At 41.5% G+C, this 24,226-nt stretch overlaps 1 protein-coding gene across 1 annotated transcript in view; it reads left to right on the top strand.

The window, feature by feature from the left end:
• SNX30 (sorting nexin family member 30) overlaps window positions 1-24,226 on the top strand; it is a 112,301-nt gene that overhangs the window by 31,773 nt on the left and 56,302 nt on the right. The window contains exon 2 of the mRNA XM_063082030.1: window positions 17,745-17,936. Within this exon, the coding sequence (XP_062938100.1) occupies window positions 17,745-17,936 (192 nt within the window). The remainder of the gene's footprint in view (window positions 1-17,744; window positions 17,937-24,226) is intronic.

Raw genomic sequence — 24,226 nt, 5'->3', positions numbered from 1 at the left:
GGTGGTCGGCACTGGGCTGGTTGTGGGTGTTGTGGGCATGGCTGAGGCCCCCAGCCCTCCCCGCTTCCTGGCTTGGTGGCCCAGGGGACTTCCGGTCCTTCTGGGTTTTATAGTTGTTCACTATGGTTATGTGAGAACTTTACTAGTTAATGTCTTAGTTTTTAAATGGCTAAAAAAATCAAAAGAATTCTGTTCAGTGCCATGTGAAAATCAGTGAAATTAAAATTTCAGTGTCCATAAGTAAAGTATTATTGAAACATGGCCACACTCATTTGTTTACCTGCTGTCCAAGGCTGCCTTTCTCCTACAACAACTGACATGAATGGTTGCAACAGAGACCGTATGGCCCAAAAAGTTGAAAGCATTTACTATCTAGTCCATAACAAAAAAAGTTTGCTGACCCCTGACATAATATTCTTCATCAATACTACATAATATTCATCATTTAATACTCTTATTATGTTTCGATCTTTTATTTAATTCTTTAAATAGGCTGACATTTATTTTTGCATTTAGTGTTAGAGAAGGATATAACTTAATTGTTTTCTAAATAGTTAACCAAATTCTCCATCAGCGTTCATTGAATAATCCATTCTCTCTCTACTATCCGAGGTTCCATAGTCATTTCTTATTAAAACTCAGATCCGTTCCATCAATTTAGGGAGTGACAGTGTGAGTCATCAAGCTATTAGGACAAGATATATATTGCCCAGAAGTTCTCTGGGGATGAGAACCTTCTACCTCCTGCATTAACACTGAATGTTCAAGCCAGATGTGCCTGTGTGCAATGGTATCTGACCACTCAGGTCTATTTCTAAGTGCAGACACTGCGATGGGGTCTTGTTTTATTTTTCTGGAGTCTGTGGGGGATTGCTGATGGCCAGATGGAGCTGTTAATGGTTTCTGGTACTTTATGTTGGATCTTTGCTGGAGCTTGGTGGCTTATCAAATCCCTTGAGAGGAGAAGTGGCTTCATTTATTTTTCTGACACTGGTGGATCAGGAGTTTCATTGTTTTGAGAAACACAACCAGGCACTTCTCCAGATGCTGCAATTGCCGAGATGAATGTGGTGATAGTTGGGGGTCTCTTTGTCTGGTAGGTGCCTGTTTAGTGAAATCTCCTATGACAAGGGTGGCAGATGGTAGAGGGCTGTGATTAGCCTCTGCCCTGGAGTCTAGGGCTCTGTTCCAGTGTACCTCTGCTTGTTACTGGATGAGTGACCTTGGTCTCATCTTCTAACCTCCCTTGTTCCTAACCTATTCTCGTAGTAGTAAAACAGGGATCATGAACAGCCTGCTCCCTCCAAGTTATTTTAAGGATTAAATGAGACAGTGTGTACAGTGGTTTGCACAGTGCTTGTCAGAGAATATGAACTTAAAACATTTGATTTCTTTATCTTCCCTTCTTTTGACGTAGAGCTGTATGTGTGCATTGCTGTGAAAAGTATGGATTTTGTCTCCGTGTCCTGTAATCTTTCTCAGCCCCAACAGTTTACTTTCTGTTTGGGGGTTTTGTTGTGTTTTTGAGTCAATTGAGCCCAGGCTCCTGGGTGCTCAGCCAACTCTTGCTCTGTGCCAAAGGTGGGTTCAGAAGTCCCAAGGAGAACACTCTGGCCAGATGTCAGAGCTAGGCTGAGGGGACAGTCTGTGGCTGCTTGTGCATCTGGCCTCCTTTAATGGACTGTGGTCAAGATTCACCATATGAGTTCCTGTGGTGAGGGCTACTGGCTTGTGACAGTGGAAAAATGGCTTGAGTCAGGTATCACTGAAATAGATTACTGAAGGTGAGTGGCCTGTGGGAGGCCGCTCTCACATGTGTAAGAGAATGACAAGAACCAATGGCTTTAAGCCTTTGCCCTGACAACAGTCATTTCAGCAGGACCTGCCCTCTTTTCCTAAGGATGGGCTCTGTAGAGCATGCAAGGCTGCTGAACTTGGGTTTACTTGATTTTGCTAGAACTATAGCAGTTCCTAATCCTCTGCAATTTACCTGTGTTTGAAACATGATTCCCATGATGTGGCCAGGCTGTATTTTCCACCTAAGGAAGCATTCATCAGAGTGTCCCAGGCCATCCGACCTTGGCATTGATGGCACCTCTCATCTGTCTGTACCTCTTCCAGCACCTACCACCTGAGGGAGGGTGGTTTGTGCCTGGACACTTACAAAAGCTCCCTATCTGCTTCCTCTCGCATCTCCTAGGTTGTTCCTCTTTATTTGTTCTGTGTGCTTTTTCTGAAGTCTTTCAGTAAAACTTATACGTGATTGCCACTTTCCTGCTTAAAAGCTTAGCCATTACCTTTGGGGTGCACCTCAAATTCTTAAGCCTGTTATTTCAGACCCTCAGATTCTGGAGCTATACTGCTTTCTAGGCCTTATTTCCTGCTGCTTTCCCAAGTGGCTCACGTCCATCCACAATGACCAGTCCCCAGCTGTGCCTTCTGCACTCCACTCCCTGACAATTTTGCTGATGTGGTGTTCTGTGCCAGGAACGCCTTTCTCTTCCACTGAATGGCTCTTTGCTGTTTATAGAGGGTTTTCACAGATGTTCTCAATAATCGCCATGCAGCCTTGCCTCCTGGATGGGGTCTTGCCATTTTCTAACAAACGTTGGTGAGTTTAAGTGGGTTTGTTATTGGCCTCATAGCCAGGAGGGGAGCTGGAACTTAAACCTAGGCCTTCTGCCATTCTATGAAGCCCAGGTCAAATGCCCTCTCTGAAGCCTTCCTGGGAGAGCAGAATTAATTACTCTCACTTTCTTCTAGGTTGTAGGACAACATGTTACCTAAACTAGATTCCTCAAATAAATTCCTTATGAGCCGTCTACATCTAGAATAGCACTTTACAGTTAGCGGGAACCCAATAAGTGGAGAAATACATGAATGAATAGATTTTACTTTCCATATCTTCTAATTTGTGGTGTGGGGGAGTATAGCACCCTGGTAATTAAGCTACTTAAAACTCCCATGTGTTGGAAAACGTCTGTATTTTGGTCTATAGAATAAATAGGGAATGATTATTTTGTCCGTTCCTCTGCTGTCTCATAGAGACATAATTGAGTATTTCATTATTTGAAGAAAGGTGCTTAAAACACACTTAATTATATACATTTTAGGAATGTAATCTTTTAGCTAAATTTTGTCAAACAACAGCCATACCTAGGACTGGCTTGAGGAAAGTCAGCTCTCCCTTAATCTAACACTACCCTTCTCCACAACTATCTTTGCTAAAAAAACAATAATATTCTTCAGTTTAGACAGTTGACATTTTTTCTGTGTCATATGTGAAGCGTACATGAAAGTTACATCTTCGGAAATCCTAGCAGTTTATTGATCTCTTGCATGTTGGTTTCCTAAAGAGCCTCCAAGCTTCTCCCTATAAATGGACACCCCATAGCCACTGCTGCCAACGTGCAGGAGCTGTATCCTTTCCAACTTTGTTTTACATTCCACAGTTTATAGAAAAATAAGGATGTAAGATTTTTTTCTTTATTCATTCTTTGACTTTCTTCCTTCATCTGTCTCTGCCCCTCTGCTATTTGCACATTGCTTGTGGTAAGGACTTCAGACCACTCACCCTAATTTGCAGAGCTCATTTCTGCCTCTGAGCTCAAAATGCCTGTGTGAGAGGGCAAGACTGTTGCCAGTATTAGGTTTAAGGCCCTTTTCCTTCATGTCCTTCCTTCCTGCCTTTTTCTACTTTCCTTACCTGCCCTAGTAACTTAGTTGTCAAACTCTTTTGAGCAGTTTTGGTTTAGAATATCCTATTCCTGCCTTTTCTTTTACTCCTTACTGTTTTGATTATGATCAGACTCTCGACTGAGTGCCTTTTTCTTTTCTAATGAATAAATTAACCATAGAGATAAAAAGATTACCCACTTTCAGTCTGAGTCATGTTGGTAGGAATGTGGGAATTTGAACTGGAGCAGGTAGCCGGGCCAGGTGGATCTCCCGCCTGGAAATCCATGTGCACTTTTGGGTTGTAGGTGGGCACACTTCAGGATTCTAAAAAAGACAACGTGAGGAAACTGGGTCTCAGACCTTGAGGAGTTCCACAGAAAAAGAGTCTCTTCTAGCTACTTTATGGTAAGATGCAAATCAGAATCAATACGACATTGTTTAATGCCACAAAACTAGTACTGAGAAAATCCTATCCATTCCGTATGAGGAGTAAAAATGAAGTGAAAACAGTTTTTAAAGAAGTGTGACCTAATTGAATATGGTCACACGTTTCCTTCTAATTTATCGCATTCTCATAGTCATAGATTTGGGTTGAGGGTTTAAGGACATCCCCACTCCCAAAGGTAGAGTGTATGAGTCACAAATCATTGAATGTGAGTGTACTCTGCTAGAAGGCAATTCTAATTTGGGTATCTCACGGATGTTGAAGTGTATTTTTGTTTCCTCTTTAGTTTAGAGAGACAGTTTAAAATCTGTGGGCCTAACTTTTTTCCCCCGATGGGTATATTTGAGACTGAAAATTATAGGTTCTCTCCCAAGGAAGATTCACGTTTGCAATGTGCACATGTAAAATTTGGCATCTAATTTTTGGCCTTAAAGGCCCATGGATTCCAGAGAAAGAGTCCCTGTTGTAGAGGAATGGTGAGTTTTTGGTTATTTTTGAGGCAAGGACATTTTTAGTTCTGCACACCTGAGAAGTGTGGGCCATAATGGGCTTAACAGTAACCACTTGGCACTTGCTATTGGTAGTTGGGTCCTGCCCTGTTCTGTTCCTCACTTGAATTGGTTTTGCCCTTGAGAAGGTTTGGTCTGGGGTGATGATTAATCAACAAGTATTGGTACATATTCAGCTCTGTATGGTATATTGTTTCTTCTAGGTCCCTGTTCTGAAAACTCAAAATGTTCTTTCCTTTAACTTTCCTTAGGCATCTGACTCGTTTCATCAAACACTGCATTCCATGTGTGTAGTGCTGTCAGATGATAGCAAAAAAACATGTAAATTACAACCAGGTTTTGTAAGATGAATGAATAGTATAGTTAATAGATATTGGGTGAAGGGTGGGAAAGGAACTAACATTTATCAAGGGGTTATATCAGGCATCTTCTTCCTATCTAAGATATAAGGAGCACCTGGATTGTGGTATAGCACAGCCCTACATGACAGACACAAGACCTGGGCTTGTCGCATACCACTTGAGTGAACTCATGCATGTAAGCCTTTTTCTTATACATAACAGACAACTTGGGTGATCTCCGAGAGGTTCTATACCCCAAGCCCTTGTGTGATTTTGGTGTAGAAATGTCAGTGGAGAAATGCCTTACTTAGCTTTGTGAGTTTTCAGTTGGCAGAATCCTGAGGACAGTGTCACAGTGGACAGAAAAGAAAGCAGATTTTTAGGTGAAGTTGTGTTCTCTTTAGATCTGTGCCTTTTGGGAAGATTTAATCTGTCTTTTTAGAAAGCTGTCTGCTTGGACTTTTGAGTCCTCCAGAAGGCATGCACATACTTGACCAGCAGTAGAGGCAGAATTCGTTGTGGATCTTAGTTATCAGTTAGTTAGGGAGAAGATTTTGGAAATACCTCTCTTCCTTTAGTGGCGGTGATCTCTCAGCCTGGAATGTCCAGGCCAACGTTCCCCCAGCCCTATTTTTCTGTTTGGCAAGTTTACTCCTCCTTCTCAAGTTTTCCCAGCATCCTTTGCTCACCTCCTTCAATGCATGGAGCTCTATTATAACCAACATTGCATTGTATCATAGTTAGAGGTCTTCATGTCCATATCCCCAACCTGTGTTATTTAAACACAGATTTTATATCCTGTTTTGTTTGGTAGCCCTGCAGTGGCACTTTGGCTGACATATTAGGTGTTCAATATGTGCTTGAAATAGTGAGTCTTCCTTAGCAGGAATGAACATGAGTCATGTTTAAATTCAGCTGAGAGTTGGGGGGAAATCTTTGCTCGGAAGAATCACAAGAATGTCTGGAGAAATGATTGCTTATCTGGAGATTCTTAGAAAAAGCTAATAACAGACATTGGAAACTTTGCCAAGGAATGTGGACTTGAGTGCTTTCATTTTGACTTCATTTATGATCTTGTCAGGAGGTGTTCTTTTGCCTCAGGCCAACAGGTGCAAAAATTTACCTGAAGGGCAGGTTTTCTAATAGAAAACCTGTGGAAACACTTTCAGTTTCTAAATGACGACCTATAAATGTCTACCAATAAAGCTCTGAAACGGGTCTAAAGAAAAGTCTTTTCTTTATAAGAAATGGCCCAGAATCCAAAGTAGGAAAATGTAAAACTGTGTGGGGAAGATGCTGTCCTAGAAACCACAAATTGGTGGGTCTTGGGAATTCAGAGATACAAACGACCTTGGAGGTTTTAGAAAATATTTGAGATGGGGATTCTGGGGTGGTGGGGGGGGCAACTGCTTCCTACTGCTAAGCAAGTAGGGTCCCAAAACTTTGGATATTCTAATTATTGAGTAACTCTCCAAAAAAAAAGAGGTAAGTCTTTACATCTTAAAATTCCATACTGTTTATATCACTGTTTCCTATCTAGATTTTAAAAAAATTTATACGTTTTTTAAATTATATGACCTAGTCAGCTTTGCTGTGGTGATAACAACTCCAAAAATTCAGAGGTTTGCAAAAAACATTAATTTCTAGGTCATGTTATGTGTCAGTGGCTGTGAGTCAGCTGCCCTGTCTCTTTCCCACAAGTTTTCCCATTCTGAAAGTGCAGCCTCCATTTGGGACATGCTAGTTTCAGGGTAGAAGACAGAGAGCAAGAGAGCTGGTGGAAAGATGCATTGGCTCTTAAAGGGTCTGCTGTGATCTTGTATTTGGTCATATTCTTTCATGAGCCATTTGCCAGAGCAAGCCACATGGCCAAGCCCAAAGTCAGTGGGATGGGGATGTGTTTTCCTGTGTGAAGTCGCTTGGCAATAATAAAAATGTATGATCGTCTTAAAGGAAGGGAGTTAATAATTGTGAATGATTCAATCTGCAGTGTAGTCTGTGTCCTCTACTTCTTTCTCTGATCATTATTTTGTAAACTTATTAGTTCAGATTTATCGTTTTAAAATGCTTTAAACACATTTTCTCTCTGTTATGTGTATTAACATTTTAGATTAATTTTGGGGGAGCTTGACCTGTTGCCATGAAGCAATGTGGTAGATCAATGTATGTATTCAAGTATTCTTCTCTACATTATTGCATTTCCTAGGTTTTCCAGAATGATTTTGAATAATGGTATCAGAATCTTGTTTCTGATTTAATAGACCTTAATACTAGATATCAGAATCTTGTTTCTGATTTAGTAGACATGCCTCCAGTATTTCATTGTTTGCTGCTGTTTATTATTATTATTGAAATCTAATTTATATAACATGAAATTCATCATTTTAAAGTGTATAATTGAGTGTTTTTTAGTGCATTCACAGGGTTGTGCAACTATCATCATCACTATCTTATTCCAGAATATTTTTGTCACCCCAAAAAGAAATACCATCCACATTAAGCCATTACTCTCCACTCCCCATCCCTCTAGCCCTGGCAACCAAAGGTCTGCTTTCTGTCTCCAAGGATTCGCCTGTTCCAACATTTCATATAAATGGAATCATACAATACAGCTTTTGCATCTGGCTTCTTTCACTTAGCATAATGTTCTCAAGGTTCATTGCTGATATTTTCTGATACACGCTCTTTAACATATTTAGGAACTTTCTTTTTACTCATTAATTTTAGTTAGAGATTTTAATGCAATGACTGACATTTGCAAATGAATAATACTAATAAACATTTTTGTAGATGTGTACATGATTGTCTTCAACAATGATTATATATTCAATCAGTTAATATAATAAATTACATTAATAAATTTCCTAACGTTAAATCATTCTTGCTTTCCTGGAATACATTTGACTTGATCCTGGCATAGTTTTAATTTTTCTAAAAAAAAAAAATTTAATATACCATTAGCCGTTACTTTGTTAATGATGTTTACATTTATGTCTAACTTTTTTGTAAAATATATTCATATCAGTTATAGGTAACCTTCATAAAATGATTTGAAAGGTTTCATCATTTTAAAAATATGTGTCTTAGAATATTTGAGTAAAGTGGAAACTTATTCCTTGAGATCATTAGAGCTCAACTGTGAAATCATTGGGTCCTAGCTTACCTTTTAGTGGAAGTTCTCTGACAATAGTTCTGTGGTTGTTTATCTGTTCAACTTTTCCACCTCTACTTAATTTCACTTTGGCCACATATTTTTTCCTAGAAAGCTATCTAGCTCATATAGACTTACAAATTTATTGGCGTAGCTATTCATAGCACATCCTTATCATTTATGATCATAGATAGAGATAAGATTTAAATAGTTATTGCCTGCTCTCTTTTTCTTTTTTTCTCTTTCTGTATTGGTCAGCCTTTCTAGGTTTTAGTTTAATTCATCTTTCAGGAGAATTAAATTTTAGAGATATTTATCACTTTTGGCTCTTTTCTGTTTTTAATTTATGCTTTGTTTTCATTTTCTCTTTCCACTTTCTTTTGACTTTTTTTTAAAAATAGGAGCACCAAATAGATGTGACTTAAAGTATTCTGTTTTATGGGATAAATCTTTTTCAAATGCACACTTATCTACTCTCGAGGACTCTGTGCCTCCTTCTTCATGTTTCAGTTTTCTTGGGTCTGAATGATGAGTTAATATAGGCTGGATATATTTTTTGGTTTTCTTGTGTCTGACCGATGAGATGATGCAGGCTGGATATATTGTTTTGGTTTACTTGTGTCTGATAGGTAGTAATGCAGGCCTGCTCTTTGTCTCCCATCAGAACAAGGAAATTATTGGCTCCCCTCTGTTTCTACTTGATGTTGTTAGAATTGTCTTCTTGGATCCTTAGGTTGTCCCTAGTTGAGTGATCTGTCAGCAGGCAAGACAGTCAGGTTCCTGGGCAGTCTAGTCAGGGAAACTTGGGCTGGCAACTCCCTGTGTCTGGATCCACTGTGGCATGGCTTCGTTCTTGCTGTAGCTGTTTCCCCATCTCAGTAGAGCCTGCCCCTCCAGTATTTGCAGTCTTGCCTATTGTGTGTTTGTTGGGACAGGGCAGCAACTCCTCATGGCTAGATAAAGCTGTTCGGTCAGGGCGCCCTCTGCTGGTGGTCTTCACTTGTTGTGTCTGCCTGTGCTTGGCTCGTCTTGTTTACAGCAGCCAGACACCCTGGTAGTCCTCATTTATCCCGCTGTCTGGCCTTCCACGTCCCCCCTCCCCCCTGAAAATTGCATTTTCAAGTTAGGGTGCGTTTGAAGGGGTACATGACATTTTTCTGTTTCTTGGGTAACCTTCATAACCTTAAGTAACCTCAATGACATGGGGCAAAGATGCCTCAGTTCTTTTTTCAGTTGTACCCTAATTATATCCAGTAGAAAATCTTTGACACTTTTGGTGTTTGGGTGGCATTCTTTCCTAGTTTCCATTGTTGATATGACTCCAGCCGTATTTTTCTGCTTCCCCCCCCCTCCACTGCATTTCCTCTCTAATTTTTATGTTAAGTTAGTGTCTGGAAGGTGGAAAAAGGAAGCAAAGGCTTGTGCTCAATTCACTGAGTTTATCTAGATGTTTAGATTTATAATTTTTGTCTTTTTTCGTGACCGGCACTCAGCCAGTGAGTGCACCGGCCATTCCTATATAGGATCCGAACCCGCAGCGGGAGCGTGGCCGCGCTCCCAGCGCTGCACTCTCCCAAGTGCGCCACGGGCTCGGCCCAAAAAACAAAAAAAACAAACAAACAAAAAAAAACACCAAAAAAACCTCCCCAAAAATGCGCCCCCTGGGAAGGGGGAGCGGGGATAGATTTATAATTTTTCAAAGAGTGTGTAACATTCTGTCTTATTAATGTAAACATGATCATTTACTGAAGCCTTTGGGATTTTTCCAGGTTTTGCTCTGTGTTCTTTGTTCTGTTATGAACATCTTTGAACAGAACATTTTTGAGATTGTACCTTTGAGTTTATTCTCTAAAGGGGATTTACATTTAATTTTGCAGCAAATTCAGCAATCAAGAGTATGCTGTACAGTTTGTGTAGGACACATTCATTCTTCAAGTATCTGCTGTGGACCTGGCACGAGGGAGGTAAATCAAGATAAATAAGCTACAGTCTGTGCATTCAGTGAGCCGTCATTCTCCCCTTAACTGTAAAGATGCCTTGAGACACTTTGTCAGGCTCTTCTGAAACTACGTCATCATGTTGCCCATGTTCTTTTAATAGTGTCAGTAAGAGAAATTTAATTATTTTAGCATGGCTTGTTTTTATTAAATCCATATTGGCTCCTAATGTATACTGCTCTCTTTTCATAAACCATATGTTTAACATAATATAGCATTTTGCCAGTGATTTATGTTAATTGAGTATCTTGTGGCTGGCTGGCCACAATGATGGGTCTTAAAACTGAAATTCTTTGAACCAGAGGGGTTTCTAAAGAAACCCAGCCCTGTATCACTCTTCCTAGGATAAAGGAAAAGGTGGAAGGAGGAAGAAATGCTTTTATAACTGGCACCTACATGGTGAGAATTGATACTTTGCAGCAATGGGGAGTTTTCATTTATTTATCAACCGTGTAGTTGTAACTCTTCACAAGGGCTATTACAGATATATATTGCTACAATAAAATGATTAAGAAAATGTATTTGAGGCACCAACTATGACTCTCAATGCAATTTTTATTTTCAGCAGTATTTATTGTTGTTTTAGTCCGTTTTGTGTTGCTATAACAGAAATAGCTGAGACTGGGTGATTTATAAAGAAGAGAGGTTTATTTGGCTTACAATTCTGGGATAGCTGCATCCGGCATGGGCCTCAGGCTGTTTCTACTCATGGCGGGAAAGTGGCAGGCAGCTGGCAGGTACAAGCAGATCACATGGCAAGAGGAAGCAAGAGAGAGAGAGAAGATGCCAGGGTCTTTTTTTGCAACGAGCTCTCACCGGAACTAATAGAGCGAGAACTCACTCATTAACCCCCCCAGGGAGAGCATTAATCCATTCATGAGGGATCCGCCTCCATGACTCAATCACTTTCCAACACTGCCACATTGGAGATCAAATTTCCACACGAGTTTTGGAGGGGACAACACATCCAAACTCCATCATTCCGCCCCAGCCCCCCCAAACTCTTGTCACTCTCACATACAAAATACCATCATTCTATCCCAACAGTCCCAAAAGTCTTTGCTTGCTCCAGCGTGAACTTAAAGATCCCAAGTCCAAAGTCTCATCTGAGACCAAAAGCAAAAGTCCTTCTAGCTATAAACCTGAAAAACAAAACCAAATTTATCTACTGCCAAGATACAATGGTGTAACAGACATTGGGTATACATTCCCATTCCAAAAGGGAGGAATAGGCCAAAAGAAAGGAAAAACAGGCACCAAACAAGTCTGAAACCCAGCAGGGCAGACATTATATCTTAAAGCTCCAAAATAATGTTCTTTGACTCCAAGTCCTGCATCCTGGGCACAGCTGGGCATCTGGGCCCCCAAAGCATCAGGCAGGCTTGTTCCCACAGCTCTGCCAGGCACAGCCCAGTGGGCCACGCTGGTGCCTGTGGCTTTTCCAGGCCTGCATTGCATGTTACCAGTGGCCTCGAAGTTCTGGGGTCCTGGCAGCAGCCCTGCTGCATTGGCTCTACTAGACATTTCCCTGGTGGGGGCTCTGACCCCACTTTCCTGCTTGGCATTGGTCTAGTAGATGTCCTCTGCAGTGGCTCCACCCCATGGCAGGTCTCTGCTTGGGCCCCCAGGCTTTTCTATACATCCTCTGGAATCTTGGTTGGAGGTTGCCATGCCTCCACTCCTCTTACGTCCTGCCAATCTGCAGACAACACAATGTGGACGCCACCGAGGTTTCGGGCCTTTACTCTCCAGGGCTGCTGCACGAACCACACTTGGGGCTGCTCCAGCCAGAGCAGCTGGGATGCAGGGAACAGGATCCCAAGGGCAGCTGTGCCCCAGGTCTGTCCTCCAGGATAACTCAGTCCTTCTAGGCCTCAGGGCCTGTGATGGGTGGGGCCCCTTCCAGACTTCTCAAATGCCTTTAGGGCATTTTTTCCATTGTCCTTGTTCTTAGCATCTGGCTGCCTCACTGCCAAGATAATGTCTTTAGCAAACAGTTTATCAATTTCACTCTTGCATTTTTCTCATGCTCTCCGCTTCTCTACTGCATGGCCAGGCTGCAAATTTTCCAAAACTTTACGCTCTGCTTCCCTTTTAAATTCTGGCTTTATGTTATGCCTTTGCTGCCATAACTCAGAGTAGGCTGTTAGAAGTAGCTATGCAGTGTCCTTAATGCTTTGCTGCTTAGAAATTTCTTTGGCCAAATGCTCTGGTTCACAACTCTTAAGTCCCACTTTCCACAAAGTCCAAGGGCATGGACACAATGCAGCCAAATTCCTTGCTGTGCTGTAGCAAGGGTGATCTTTTGTCCAATTCCCAATAAGTTCCTCATTCCTATCTGAGACCGCATTATCCACATGGCCTTTATTGTCCACATTTCTGTCAGCATTCTGCTCACCACCACATAAGTCTCTAAGACATTCCAAACTTTCCTTCATCTTTCAGTCTTCTTGTAAGTCCTCAAAACTCCTCCAACCATTGCCCATTACCCAGTTCCAAAGCTGCAACCACATTTTCAGTTTTCTGTTTAGCAACACCCCACTCCTCGGTACCAATTTTCTGTTTTAGTCTGTTTTGTGTTGCTATAACAGAATATCTGAGACTGGGTAATTTATAAAGAAGAGAGGTTTATTTGGCTTACAATTCTGGGACAGCTGCATCTGGCATGGGCCTCAGGCTGTTTCTACTCATGGCGGGAAAGTGGCAGGCAGCCGGCAGATACAAGCAGATCACATGGCAAGAGGAAGCAAGAGAGAGAGAGAAGGTGCCAGGGTCTTTTTTTGCAACAAGCTCTCATGGGAACTAATAGAGCGAGAACTCACTCACTACCCCTCCTCCCCCAGGGAGAGCATTAATCCATTCATGAGGGATCTGCCCCCATGACTCAATGAGTTTCCAACACTGCCACATTGGAGATCAAATTTCCACATGAGTTTTGGAGGGGACAACACATCCAAACTCCATCAATTGTCTACTGTGAACCCAGCCTCATAGTTTATAAGGAGATGTTAAGAATACTCACAGGCAACTTGGCTTTTATTTTTTTATGTGTGTGAACAGTGACATGGCACCTTCCATTTTCCAGGCAGTATTCCCATTGCATTCATGTACTAACTAACTCAATTCCATTATACCCATTTTATAAATGAGGAGAATGGGACAGAGAGATTAAGAAACTTGCCTAAGTCACACTGTTAGTAAACAGTGGAATTGGGCTTCAAAACTGGTCAGTGTGGTTCATGTTAGCTTCCGTTGCATTGCTATTCTCAGACATTTATTGAGTACCTCTGTTGCCAAGGGATTGAGTCAGGTCATTTCTAAGACTCATTCATTCATCAAATACTTATTGAGTACCTACTATGTGCCAGGAGTAACATGGCCTCTGTTCGAATGGAATTTACAGACTAGTGGGGAGTCCGCCAACCAATAAATATATAAACAATTTTCAAATAATGATAGGGCCTGTAAAGAAAATAAAGCCAGAGAATGGGCTAAAGAGTGGTGAAGGGGTACAGGGGTATTTTTAGGTTTTGTGGACTGAGAAGGCCTCCCTGAGTAGATGTCATTTGAGCAGAAACCTGTTTGAAAAGAGGAGCCAACCATATGGGGATCTGGGTGAAGCAGTGTTCAGGTACCGAGGCCTCGGGATCAAAATGAGTCTGGGTAGTGCAAGGGCCAGATGGAAGGCCAGTGTATCTAGAGCAGGATGAACCAGGGGGAGAGTGTTGGCGATGAGGTCAGAGAGAAGGGTAAGGGCCAGATCATGTCAGCCCTTGTGGGTTATAGGAGGGAGCTTGGATTTTTTAATGTGATGGGACGACTTTGAGAGTTCGAGCAGGGGGGTGACATGTCGTAACTTACATTTTTACAAGAGCACTCTGGCTACGGAACTGACTGTAGAGTAGCAAAAAAGCCTGGGGTAATTGACTATAGAGTAGCAAAAGTAGAACAGGAGGTTTTGTGTTGAGCCAAGGGATTCTCTCACTTCCTGCGTTCTAGAATTCAAGAATTCAACTTCTTACATTGGTTGTAAAGGTGCTGCCCCACATGATTCCTGCTTTAGAGCTCAGATCTGTCAGCTTGGCAAACCCCGCTGCTGGAGGACTCTAGGGCGGAGAAACCTGGGATGTTCAGTTCGCCTAACCTTCTGCCCCTGCGTCTTAAGATTTTCATGGTTTCCCTTCATGTTTATTTCTCATGGAGACCATATCTTAAGGGAGAGTCATTTTGGAATAAACTTGTATCAAGACCCTAAGGAAAAAATGTTAGCTTTCCGTGACTATTTTCAAAAACAGAAACTTCATGTTTACTCCAAAGGATTTGTGGCCAGAGAATGGAGATAGAAGGGACAGTATTGGGCTGGAAAAACCATAGAAAGGGGATTCACCTTGGTAGCTTGGTAAGCCACCCTGACCCAGGAGCCAGAGGCCTGGGTTAAACCTTTGGCACAGCAAACGCTAGTGTCTCTATACATTTCAGCAAGTTTCTTAGCCTTTTCAAGTCTGCTTCCTCATCGGTAGAGATAACATCTGTCCTGCTAACCTCACAAGGCTCTCATGGGTGCAATGAAATGAGAACGTGGAGCACCGTGTATAGATGTGTCCTGGCAAGCTGAGGTGGCAGCATTCCAGCTTAGGAGATGACAGGCTTTTGCATCTCGTCAGCTATTCCCATATGCTCAAGTAATATTCCAACAAACACCCTGGGATGAGGGGCGTGGGTGTTTTCCCTGGTTGTGTAGTCCTAGGAGCAAAGCATTTGGAGTATGTGACAAGATCTGATTGACTAACTCTCCCCTCCCTCACCCCTAACAACTGATTCAAGAACTACTTAACTTCACACTGAGTGGCCAAGACATCTCATACCTTTACCTGGGCTATTCCTGGAAAGTTACTGGGTAAGGTCCTCAGAGCAAAGGTTAGTGGAGTTGGCTTAGAGTCTGCTAGACCTGGGGAGGGACGGACATATAATTGCGCGCGCGCGCGCACACACACACACACACACACACACACACACACACACACACACAGATGAACAAGGCACAGTTGCAGTCACTGTTTTTGTGAGTTGGACTCACAGCATTTGTGGACAAGTTAAATATGTAAATAAACAATTGGTGAAAATTGCTTCAGTGGAGGTGTCTACAAAATATCGAGAAAGGAGTGACTAATTCTGCCAGGGAGTGGGTCAAGGAAGGCTTAAGAGGAGAGAGCATTCGAGCAGATGCCTGTAAGATATTTGGAGATCTCTGCATAAAGAAGAGAGGGGGCGGATACTTTCCAAGCCAAGAGGGGTATGAAACAGCATAGGGTGCTCCGGGAGCTAGTGACTAGGATGTATAAAGGCATGGGGAGAAACATGGCTGCTAAGATCAGTCCAGGCCAGATTGTGCAAAACCATGATCTGAGCTGATGTTGGCGTGTCTGACCAGAGATTTCTTTCTTTTATGTGATGTTTAGCCACTGACAGAGCTGTTCTGAGGCCCAGTGTGCTAGTGTTAATAAATGTCAGGGTGGGTCCCTGCACTGCCTAGTGTGGTGTCTTGCCTGAAGTCAGCATTTAATTATTTACTGAAATGAGAGAGACTTGTTAGTTATCTCGAAGTTCCAGAGAAGATAAAGTCCCCTCTTAGATCCCCAGACACTGGGGTATGGACACTGAATGCCCTGTTCCCTGTGGTACCAGCATGCTAAGAACACGATCAGATCAGTGACTGCTGCTGTTGCTGGGCTCAGCGGTCATGTCCACACCAAGAGCAGCTGCTGAGGTGAGGTGTTCCCACGACCAACTCCTGGATCTTCCCTGTAGTCAGAAGCATAGCTGAGGAGGAGTGGGGGGCCGGGGGAAGGGGTGATCCATTCCCATGAGTACTCTTTCAGTAATTACAAAAAAAAATTTTTTTGACATTGCATAAGTAAGTATGTGATTAAACAATCTGTGGTCAGTGGAGATGGGAGACAAAGGAAGGTGCCTTTTCCGTGTACTTTCTGTCACCTGCCAAGTTGGTTGACATTACCCTTGACCCCAGGCCATGCCTTCCCTCTGTCTTGTCCCATCCGCCTTCCCAGATGTCCCATGATCAGCTGGAGCTCATGGATGTGACTGCTAGGTGGGCCTCTAATTTCCTGTATGTTCTCTTATCTGGAGACTAGGTCATGTCCACCCTGCAGAACTCCAAGAAGAGAGAATATGAGGAAAGTACCTCCCCATCTGCAGCCTGTGATCTGATGACCGACCGACAGGTCACCAAGGCCCTTTCCATCGTGTCATGTGACTTTCTTGCCACATTACTTAGTCTTTGTCTCCTAATGATTCCAAGGTGACATTCAGAGGTCTTCACATTTGCTGCTAGACAGGGCTTTGTTCTGTTATCAAACCTTAAAACCAAAAAAAGGTGACTGTTAAGACTGGGCCTGTTAAATTACACAGGCTTTTTTGCATATTGTGGAGACATAATTTATTCAGGTGGCTTCCTACTAAGGCCTAAAGTGAAAGAGGTCTATGATTTTTTAAAATCTTTCCTTCCCTTTCTTTCCTGGTATTTACCCCCCTGACCACCCTCTCCCTTTAAAAAACTTTTGTATCATGGAAGATTTTAAACATCTGCAAAAGAGGGGAGAATCATATAATGAACCTAAAAGTACCAGCTTTAACAATGATCAACTCTTGCACATCTTGTATCATTTATATCTCCCCACCTACCCATCCTTAATCATTTTGAAGCAAATATCAGACATCTTATCATTTCATCCTTAACTATTTTAGTATGTATTTCTAAAAGATGAAGACTGTAAAATCATCATACTTCCTTATCACACCTAATGATTCCTTAATTCATCAGTATTCAAGTGATCAATATTCACATTTCCCTGAATATCTCAAAATCTTTTTCTTTTCATATTTTGTTTTAATGCAATTGGCTGATAGGTCCCTTAAGTTTCTTTATATTTATAGTTGCTACTTCTTTTTTTTTTTCCTTGTAATTTATTTATTGAAGAAGGCTTTGGTTCTCTTTAGTTTTACTTAGTGTGGATTTTGCTGACTGCATCCTCCTAGTGTCATTTAACATATTCTTCACTCCTCTAAATTTAGATTCAGTTTTTTGGCAAGCATACCTCATGTGTGGTGTGAATTTCTTTTAGGAAGTACATAATATATACTTTATGTCTCTAAACTCTCTTTGTGATGGTTGATTGAGTTTTTAATTATGTTAAATATTTAAGAGGGTGAAGGCCCCTTAGTGTTTACCTAGGCCCAGGTGGTGGTCTTGAGGAAGTAGAAAAACAGAGTGTGATCACAGATTGCTTTCTTGGTTGAAGTCTGACGATGGTGGGCTCTTACATTCTCTGTCCCTGAACTGTTTGCTTGTGTTGGTTCCTCCAGCACTTCCTGAGAGATAAATCAGCATGAATTTGATCTAGAGCCCTGCCATAGTTTGTTTCTCTTGGTTATGAAATATCAGTTCACTCAAGAAACATTGCCTAAGGAGAGGCTCAGATGTTTTGGAAGTTATTTTTGTATTTTAGAGCTGTTTCTTGGTTTGGCTAAATCAGCTACTTTTGCTGATATTTTCCAGGTGTGTGTTTTCATTTAATTTGTAACCTAATTCTTTTCTGCTTTTAGGATCTCATTTTGCCCAATGGTGGGACTCCAGCAGGCACCTCCAGTCCAGCTTCATCATCTTCCCTTCTCAATAGACTTCAACTTGATGATGACATTGACGGTGAGACCAGAGATCTCTTTGTCACAGTTGATGATCCCAAGAAGCATGTGTGCACTATGGAAACCTACATCACATATAGGATCACCACCAAAGTAGGTCCCTTTGTTATAAAATGCCCATGTTGAATCGTCTTAGAGAATCGAGTCCTACCTCCTCCTTTGGTCTCTTCCTCCTTTTGTACAACTCTGTTCGCCTTTATTACATTGTTGGTGTGGCTTTTTGAGAGAGTGGATATATTTAGATTAAAAGGATTATATATAAGTTTTTTTATTTTTAATCTTAAAATGAGGGAGAAATTGTGACTAAGGTCTTTCAAATGTTTAATCCCTATGCTTGCAACTATTTTCTATCATGATACTATTTACCATGTTAATATCCTATTACTCTTGATATTTATGAACCATTATATCAACCTAAATCACTGTGATGAGACCATGATTATAATTTGGCCTAATTGGGGCTGATGGTAGAGAAGAAGAGAAGGATGGGAACTAATACTGACTTCCTGCTATGTGCCAGGCAGGTAGAGGGCAGGGTGTTGAGATTTAATTGATTGCCACAGCAATCCTAAAAGTTGTATCTTTTAGTTGCAATTTTGCAGATGAGGAAAAGGAAAGAGAAAGTTTAAGTAATTTGTTCAAGATTACAAAGTTGGTAACCAGGATTCTAACTTAAATTTGTAGCTCATATTTTCATTTTTAAACCCATACTCTTTACATAATTCCACTTAAGAAAGAATAAGTTCAATGTATTGTTTGTTACTTTTGGAAATTATTTTTTGAATATTTAAAATAGTACTAAAATTTTAGGCTTGGAGTAGGGTTTCGCAATCTTGGCAGTATTGACATTTTGGACTGAATAATTCTTTGTTGTCTTTTTGTTGGATGTTATTAGCATGCTTGGCCTCTTGGCCTCTACTGCTTAGATGGTAGTAGTACCTTCCCCCCAGTCTCCAGTTGTGGCAACCAAAAATGTCTCCAGACATTGCCAAATATTCCTTGGGGGACAGAATTGCCCCTGGTTGAAAACCACTGATCTCGAGGAAGAATAACAATATCTACATTAGTAGGGAGAAAATTCACATTTTTGAATAAAAAAAGTGTTTTAGTCAGAAAATCATCCTATTTCTTGGTATTCCCATACCCCCGCCCCCCCAACACATAATGAAGAAGGATTGAAAGATTTACAGATATTTTCAGAAGTTTTAATAGGCGATGGTGCCTTTATGGACAGTGTTAATAGGAGCTCTGGGAGTGTGTCTGTCTTTTAATGTTCCTTTTCTCTTTTTCATTGTAGGAAAAAAATTTATTTTTTATTGTGAAAGCTAACTAGGTTTTGTACCTGTTTAAATTCTTTGGAAAGAAAAGCAGGGAGTAAAATTTACACAAAGCTTGTTTATTTTTTATTGTATGAAAATGTTATATTTTTAAAATTATACAAGTAATATAAATACATTATTGTAAAAAATAAAAGAAACTATACTAAAGACCAAATCCAGAGTAGAAAACTGAGTATCTTCTCACTTAGATTATTCTCACCACAAGCAACCATTGCTAAAATTTGGTGTGTCTCCTTCCAATTATCCCGCCCCCTTTTTGCATTTTCTTACACACACGTATAGTTAGAATATATATAACTTAGACTTCAATGTAAAATTGCTTTCTAACTTTCTCTTCCATTTTACAGTATTTTTGAAGACCTCTCCATGTTCCTATAACTATATCTAGCTTACTCTTTCAGTCTCTGCCTAATTATTTATGCAATGATTATACACTTTTCTCTATGGACATGTAAGCCTTTCCCAATCTTTTGGTATTACTACACAGTCCTTTCTGCACTCGAAGTTCACATTCGAAGATTTGCCTGTACACGTGTGCACGCACACATGCGCACACAGTACTCCCCCATTACCAACGCCACTGGGCATCTACTATTTCCCAGGCACTGGGCCAGGTGGTTACATGTATATTATTTCCTCAGGGGTCCTAGGTTGATATTGCCAGGAATTATTTCCATTTATTTATTTTTCTAGGGTAAACTTATTTTTCACCCTGAAGCCAGTGAAATACAGAACCTGTTTTTCTTGAATCGGTGCTGTCAACAGCCAATTGACAAGGTGACTGCGTTGCTGGCACAGCAATGCTTGAATCTCTTGACATTTTTCCACTGCTACTTGATTCCTCTGCCCTGCTGTTTACCCCCCAAAATGCAAATACGGCAGGACTTGTGTTAACTGATTCATAGGCTAATGCAACTCACCAATATTTCCTACCCCTCTGTTCTTTCTTTCCTTCTCTACCTTTTTCTCTCTGTGTTCTTATTTCTATCCCTACTCCTGGGGTAATTTGATTTCTTATAAGTCAGAAAATGTCTTAGAGTAATCTTTTTGAAGTTCTAGTCCCACACTGTCACTTGGCTTTGATGCCACCACCTGAAGTGAACATGAGTTTGTTGCAGAACTAAGTTTTACTTCTTACCATCTTTTCCACCTCTGATCCCAGCCTAGCCATCTTCTTTTCCTGTTTCTAATAGTGACACCAGATTTGGGTTTTTAAAAAACACTTATTTGTACATATTTGTGGGGTACAGTGTGTTGTTTCAGTATATGCATATACTGTACAATGATTCACTTAGAGTAGACAACATGGTTTTGTACCCATTAGTCCACCGCTTTTCCTTTCCAGCCTCCCTCCCGCCTTGCCTCTGGTAACCATTATCTACTCTCTACTTCTGTGAGAACCACTTTTTTTTTAGATTCCACATATGGTATTTGTCTTTTTGTGCCTGATTTACTTCACTTAACATGGTGGTTTCCAGTTCCATCCATGTTGCTGCAAATGATAGGATAGCATTTTTTAAAAATAGCTGAGTAGTATTCCATTGTGTATATATACGCCACCGTTTTTTTATCCATTCATCCATTAGTGGACAATTTAGGTTGATTCCATCTCCTGGTGATTGTGAATAGTGCTGCTGTGAACACGGGGGTGCAGGGCGACACCAGGTTTAATATGTTAGTGGTGCATTTGGAGCCTTCTTTCTGAAAGTTCTGTTGAAGGATATGTAGGGGTGTGTGGGTTATGAGAGAGAGAGGACAAACAGCAACACAGGATCCCACATCTGATCCTGTCCTGGGACCTCCATGTCTGCTGAAGTCCTCAAGCAAAATAAATGGTCAGAGGACAAGGTTGCACAAGTGCTTGCTTTATTACTTTGAGGTTTTGACTCGCTAGTCCTAATTCAGATCCTGATGACTAAAGCTGAACAAAGTACAGAGCTCTTATTGCCTGAACTAAAATGAGCCTAGGGTTGAGAGCCGATGCAGGCAAGAATTCTCCACCAGAGTCTTTCTGCAGTCATGGGAGCTAGCCTAGGCTTTCTCAGGGCAGGCAGCTCCTGGCTCTTTTCTCTGCAGACTCCTAGAAAGTAACATCATAATAATAACTAAGAATTGCACACTTACCATGTGCTGTGCTTTTTTACAATACAACCCTTTAACTATATTTAATATAAATAGATATTATTTATATAAATTTATATAAAATATTTTATAAGTAATATATGTTCATTGTAAAAAAAAAACTTAGAAAATGCAAGCAAGCTAAAATAATAAAATGAAAGAATCCCTGTAAGCTCTGCAGCCAGAAATAATCATTGATAACTTTCTGTACTATTTTTCTCTATCCATTTACAAACACGAGTATTTTGCATTCTGCCAGTTCACTTAATGCATTGCGGGCATCTTTCTATGGCAGTAGCTGCTGGTAAGCACTCCTTGATGCCCTCATTTATAAGCCTGCAATACTGTTCCATTGTGCGGATGTGCCATCATTTATTTCGTGCTAAGTGCTTTAAGTATATTATTAGTTAATCTTCCCACTCACTGAAGTAGATATTGATACTATTCTTATTTTACAAATGAGGAAACTGAGACACAGAGACTTTAAGAAAATTGCTCAAAGACATGCAGCTATTATGTGGTGGAGCTAGAACTTGAGTCCAGGTCTGTCTGATTGCAGAGTTCTTGCCCTTACTAGTTGTGCTGTACTTCCAAAAGACGTGATTTCCATGAGAGGGCGAGTTCTCATACCCAGCATGGCAGTCTAGTACCATGGCCTGGCTGTTGAAATTGATGATTAGAAATAGACCAGAGGCTGATGGAAAAGAGAGGAGCCTCCAGCCCCCTTGAGAGGCCATCCTCCTCTCGTCTTTTACCCCATCACCAGTCAGTCATCACCGAGGCTTATGCCCCAACTGGTTCCTCTTTTCAAATGCCTCAGTGGTCAACAGAGTCTAAATGCAGTGGGTTAGGATGAATGGGAGGTAAGAAAGAGAAGACGTGTGCTGGTAGTTTTGCAGTGAGAGCAAGCACAGAGAAAGAGCAGTAGCTGGAGGGGGATGTGGATTTGAGGGAGGGACTGACTTTTTTTTTTTTTAAGGATGAAAGAGATTTGCTTAAGTGCAAGTGGACAGTGTTGATAGAGAAGGAGACATTAGGCTGAAGATTGAAGATGGAAGCTACTGGGAAGGTGGAAGGTCGTAGTACTCTGAGCGCAAGTGGAGGGATTGGCCTCCTATGGGAGAGGTGTGCTTCCATTGCTTCTGGAGAAAAAAGGGAAGTTTGTCTTATGGCAGGAAGTTAAGGGGTTCTTTGCTTACAGCTGCAGTTTCCTCTGTGTATAGATGATGAGATCTTCCACTAAACATGACGGGGATGTTTGGAAGCGGGGCTTAGTTTTCAAAACTTTTACAGGCCTTTTAGTACCTGATGTGGAAAATGAGGGAGAGAGCCGACTAAGGGAGTATGAAAAGATTGTGAGGCAGTGTTGACGGTCCAGCTGCAGGATTTATTGTGTCCATCTGTGTGTGTGTCTGATTTTGTTTTTCCTCCAGTGGTGTGCTCACACGCCCAGGTCTGGTAAAGCAAGAAGTGGATGGCTGTATTTTTGCCCAAGTTGGGTGAAATGACAGTGGGGAGGGAGCATTTAGATATCGCAGTAGGTAAGGGATTGAATTGATGGGAAGGAAGTAAAGACATGAGTGGACAGAATGTCAAGGAACTTTCGGTCCCAAGAGGCTGATAAACCAGGGGTATTGGGAAGTGGAAGAACTGAAATGTAGGAGTGCTGTTAGAGAAGGAGATGAGAATTTCTGGCTGATGACAGTCTGGAGAGGCTGCGGAGAAGAAGGAGACTGTTGGTTTAGAGGTGGGCATTGTACATGGGCACTAGAAAAAGTTCATGGAAAAATAGAATTAAAAGATAACATGAGTCTTTCCATGAACTTTTTGAAGACCCCTTGTAAGTCTGTAATGGAGGCCTGAGAGCCAGGTCCTTGAATCTTTAGGGAATCAGGAGAAGTGGCAGGGGTGTCAGTAGGTGACAGCTGTGAGGAGGGATAGAGGGTACGTACAGCTTGAAGCAGGAGCCTCAGGAAGGTTTTCACAGGGCAGTGGAGGGTGGCAGTAAGGACCAGTGTGGAATGAGGAGGATGTCAACCGCAGCTCCTGGCCTTGGTGGGTCAGGTGATGTTTGTGAAATGTTAGAAAATGAGTGGTTCATGGAGGGACTGCAGGGAGTCTGAATTCTCGGGAGTGCTGGGTTTCGGGATTTGAATAGGCTGAAGAGCCACAGGACTTTATTGGTTTTGGAATGGATGTTTTAGAGAGCTTGGTGGGAAGATCTGAGAGGAAGGAGATAAGTGGAAGCTCGTGTCAGGAGAAAGGAAGCCCAGAGGAGCACGAGGAGGAATGGGCAAAGGCCTCTCTAGTCATCATTCTCAGGTGTTCTCTTAGGGCAGTGGGGTTTTAGTTGTTATTATTTGATAAGGGAAGAAAACCCTTTGTTGGGGAATCATCTAGACTTGTTAGGATCCAACTGCAGCCTGGACAGATGGCACTTCTGATGAAGACCAAATCTCCCTGGAGTGAGTCAGTTGTAAATTTTGGATTGAATGGACATTCTTTGGAAGGCTGTGGGCCAGGGTTGTTGGGCACATCAGCTTCTGGGGCATAGGGGAGGCCTTTTGTGGTAGGTTGAGGTCCAGTAGACAGGGTGCCCTGCTGGGTGATTGATTAGATTGCGCTGTGTGCTAGGTCTTCCAAAGTATTGAACTTGCTGAAAAAAAAAAAAAATTGCCAGGGATGCCTTGAGATGACCAAGAAGGTATTCATATGGAGTTATGGTGTTAAATGTCTAGTGTATATAGTGTATTTACTATGACTTTTGTGCTTGGTTACCTATTAGGTCTGATTTTAGGTGTGTACCCATAATCTTGTGATCTGTGTTGGACATTCTAGGTTGTGGACACACAATGTGGAAAAACATAGACCTAAATGATGCAGTAGTTGTCTCTGATTATCAAATTGTGGATATATGCTTTA

The sequence above is a fragment of the Cynocephalus volans genome, chromosome 17 (genome assembly GCF_027409185.1).
Source record: "Cynocephalus volans isolate mCynVol1 chromosome 17, mCynVol1.pri, whole genome shotgun sequence".
NCBI classification, from domain to species: domain Eukaryota; kingdom Metazoa; phylum Chordata; class Mammalia; order Dermoptera; family Cynocephalidae; genus Cynocephalus; species Cynocephalus volans.
Note: the sequence above shows the minus strand (reverse complement) of the source record. Positions and strands in the feature narration are given on the sequence as shown.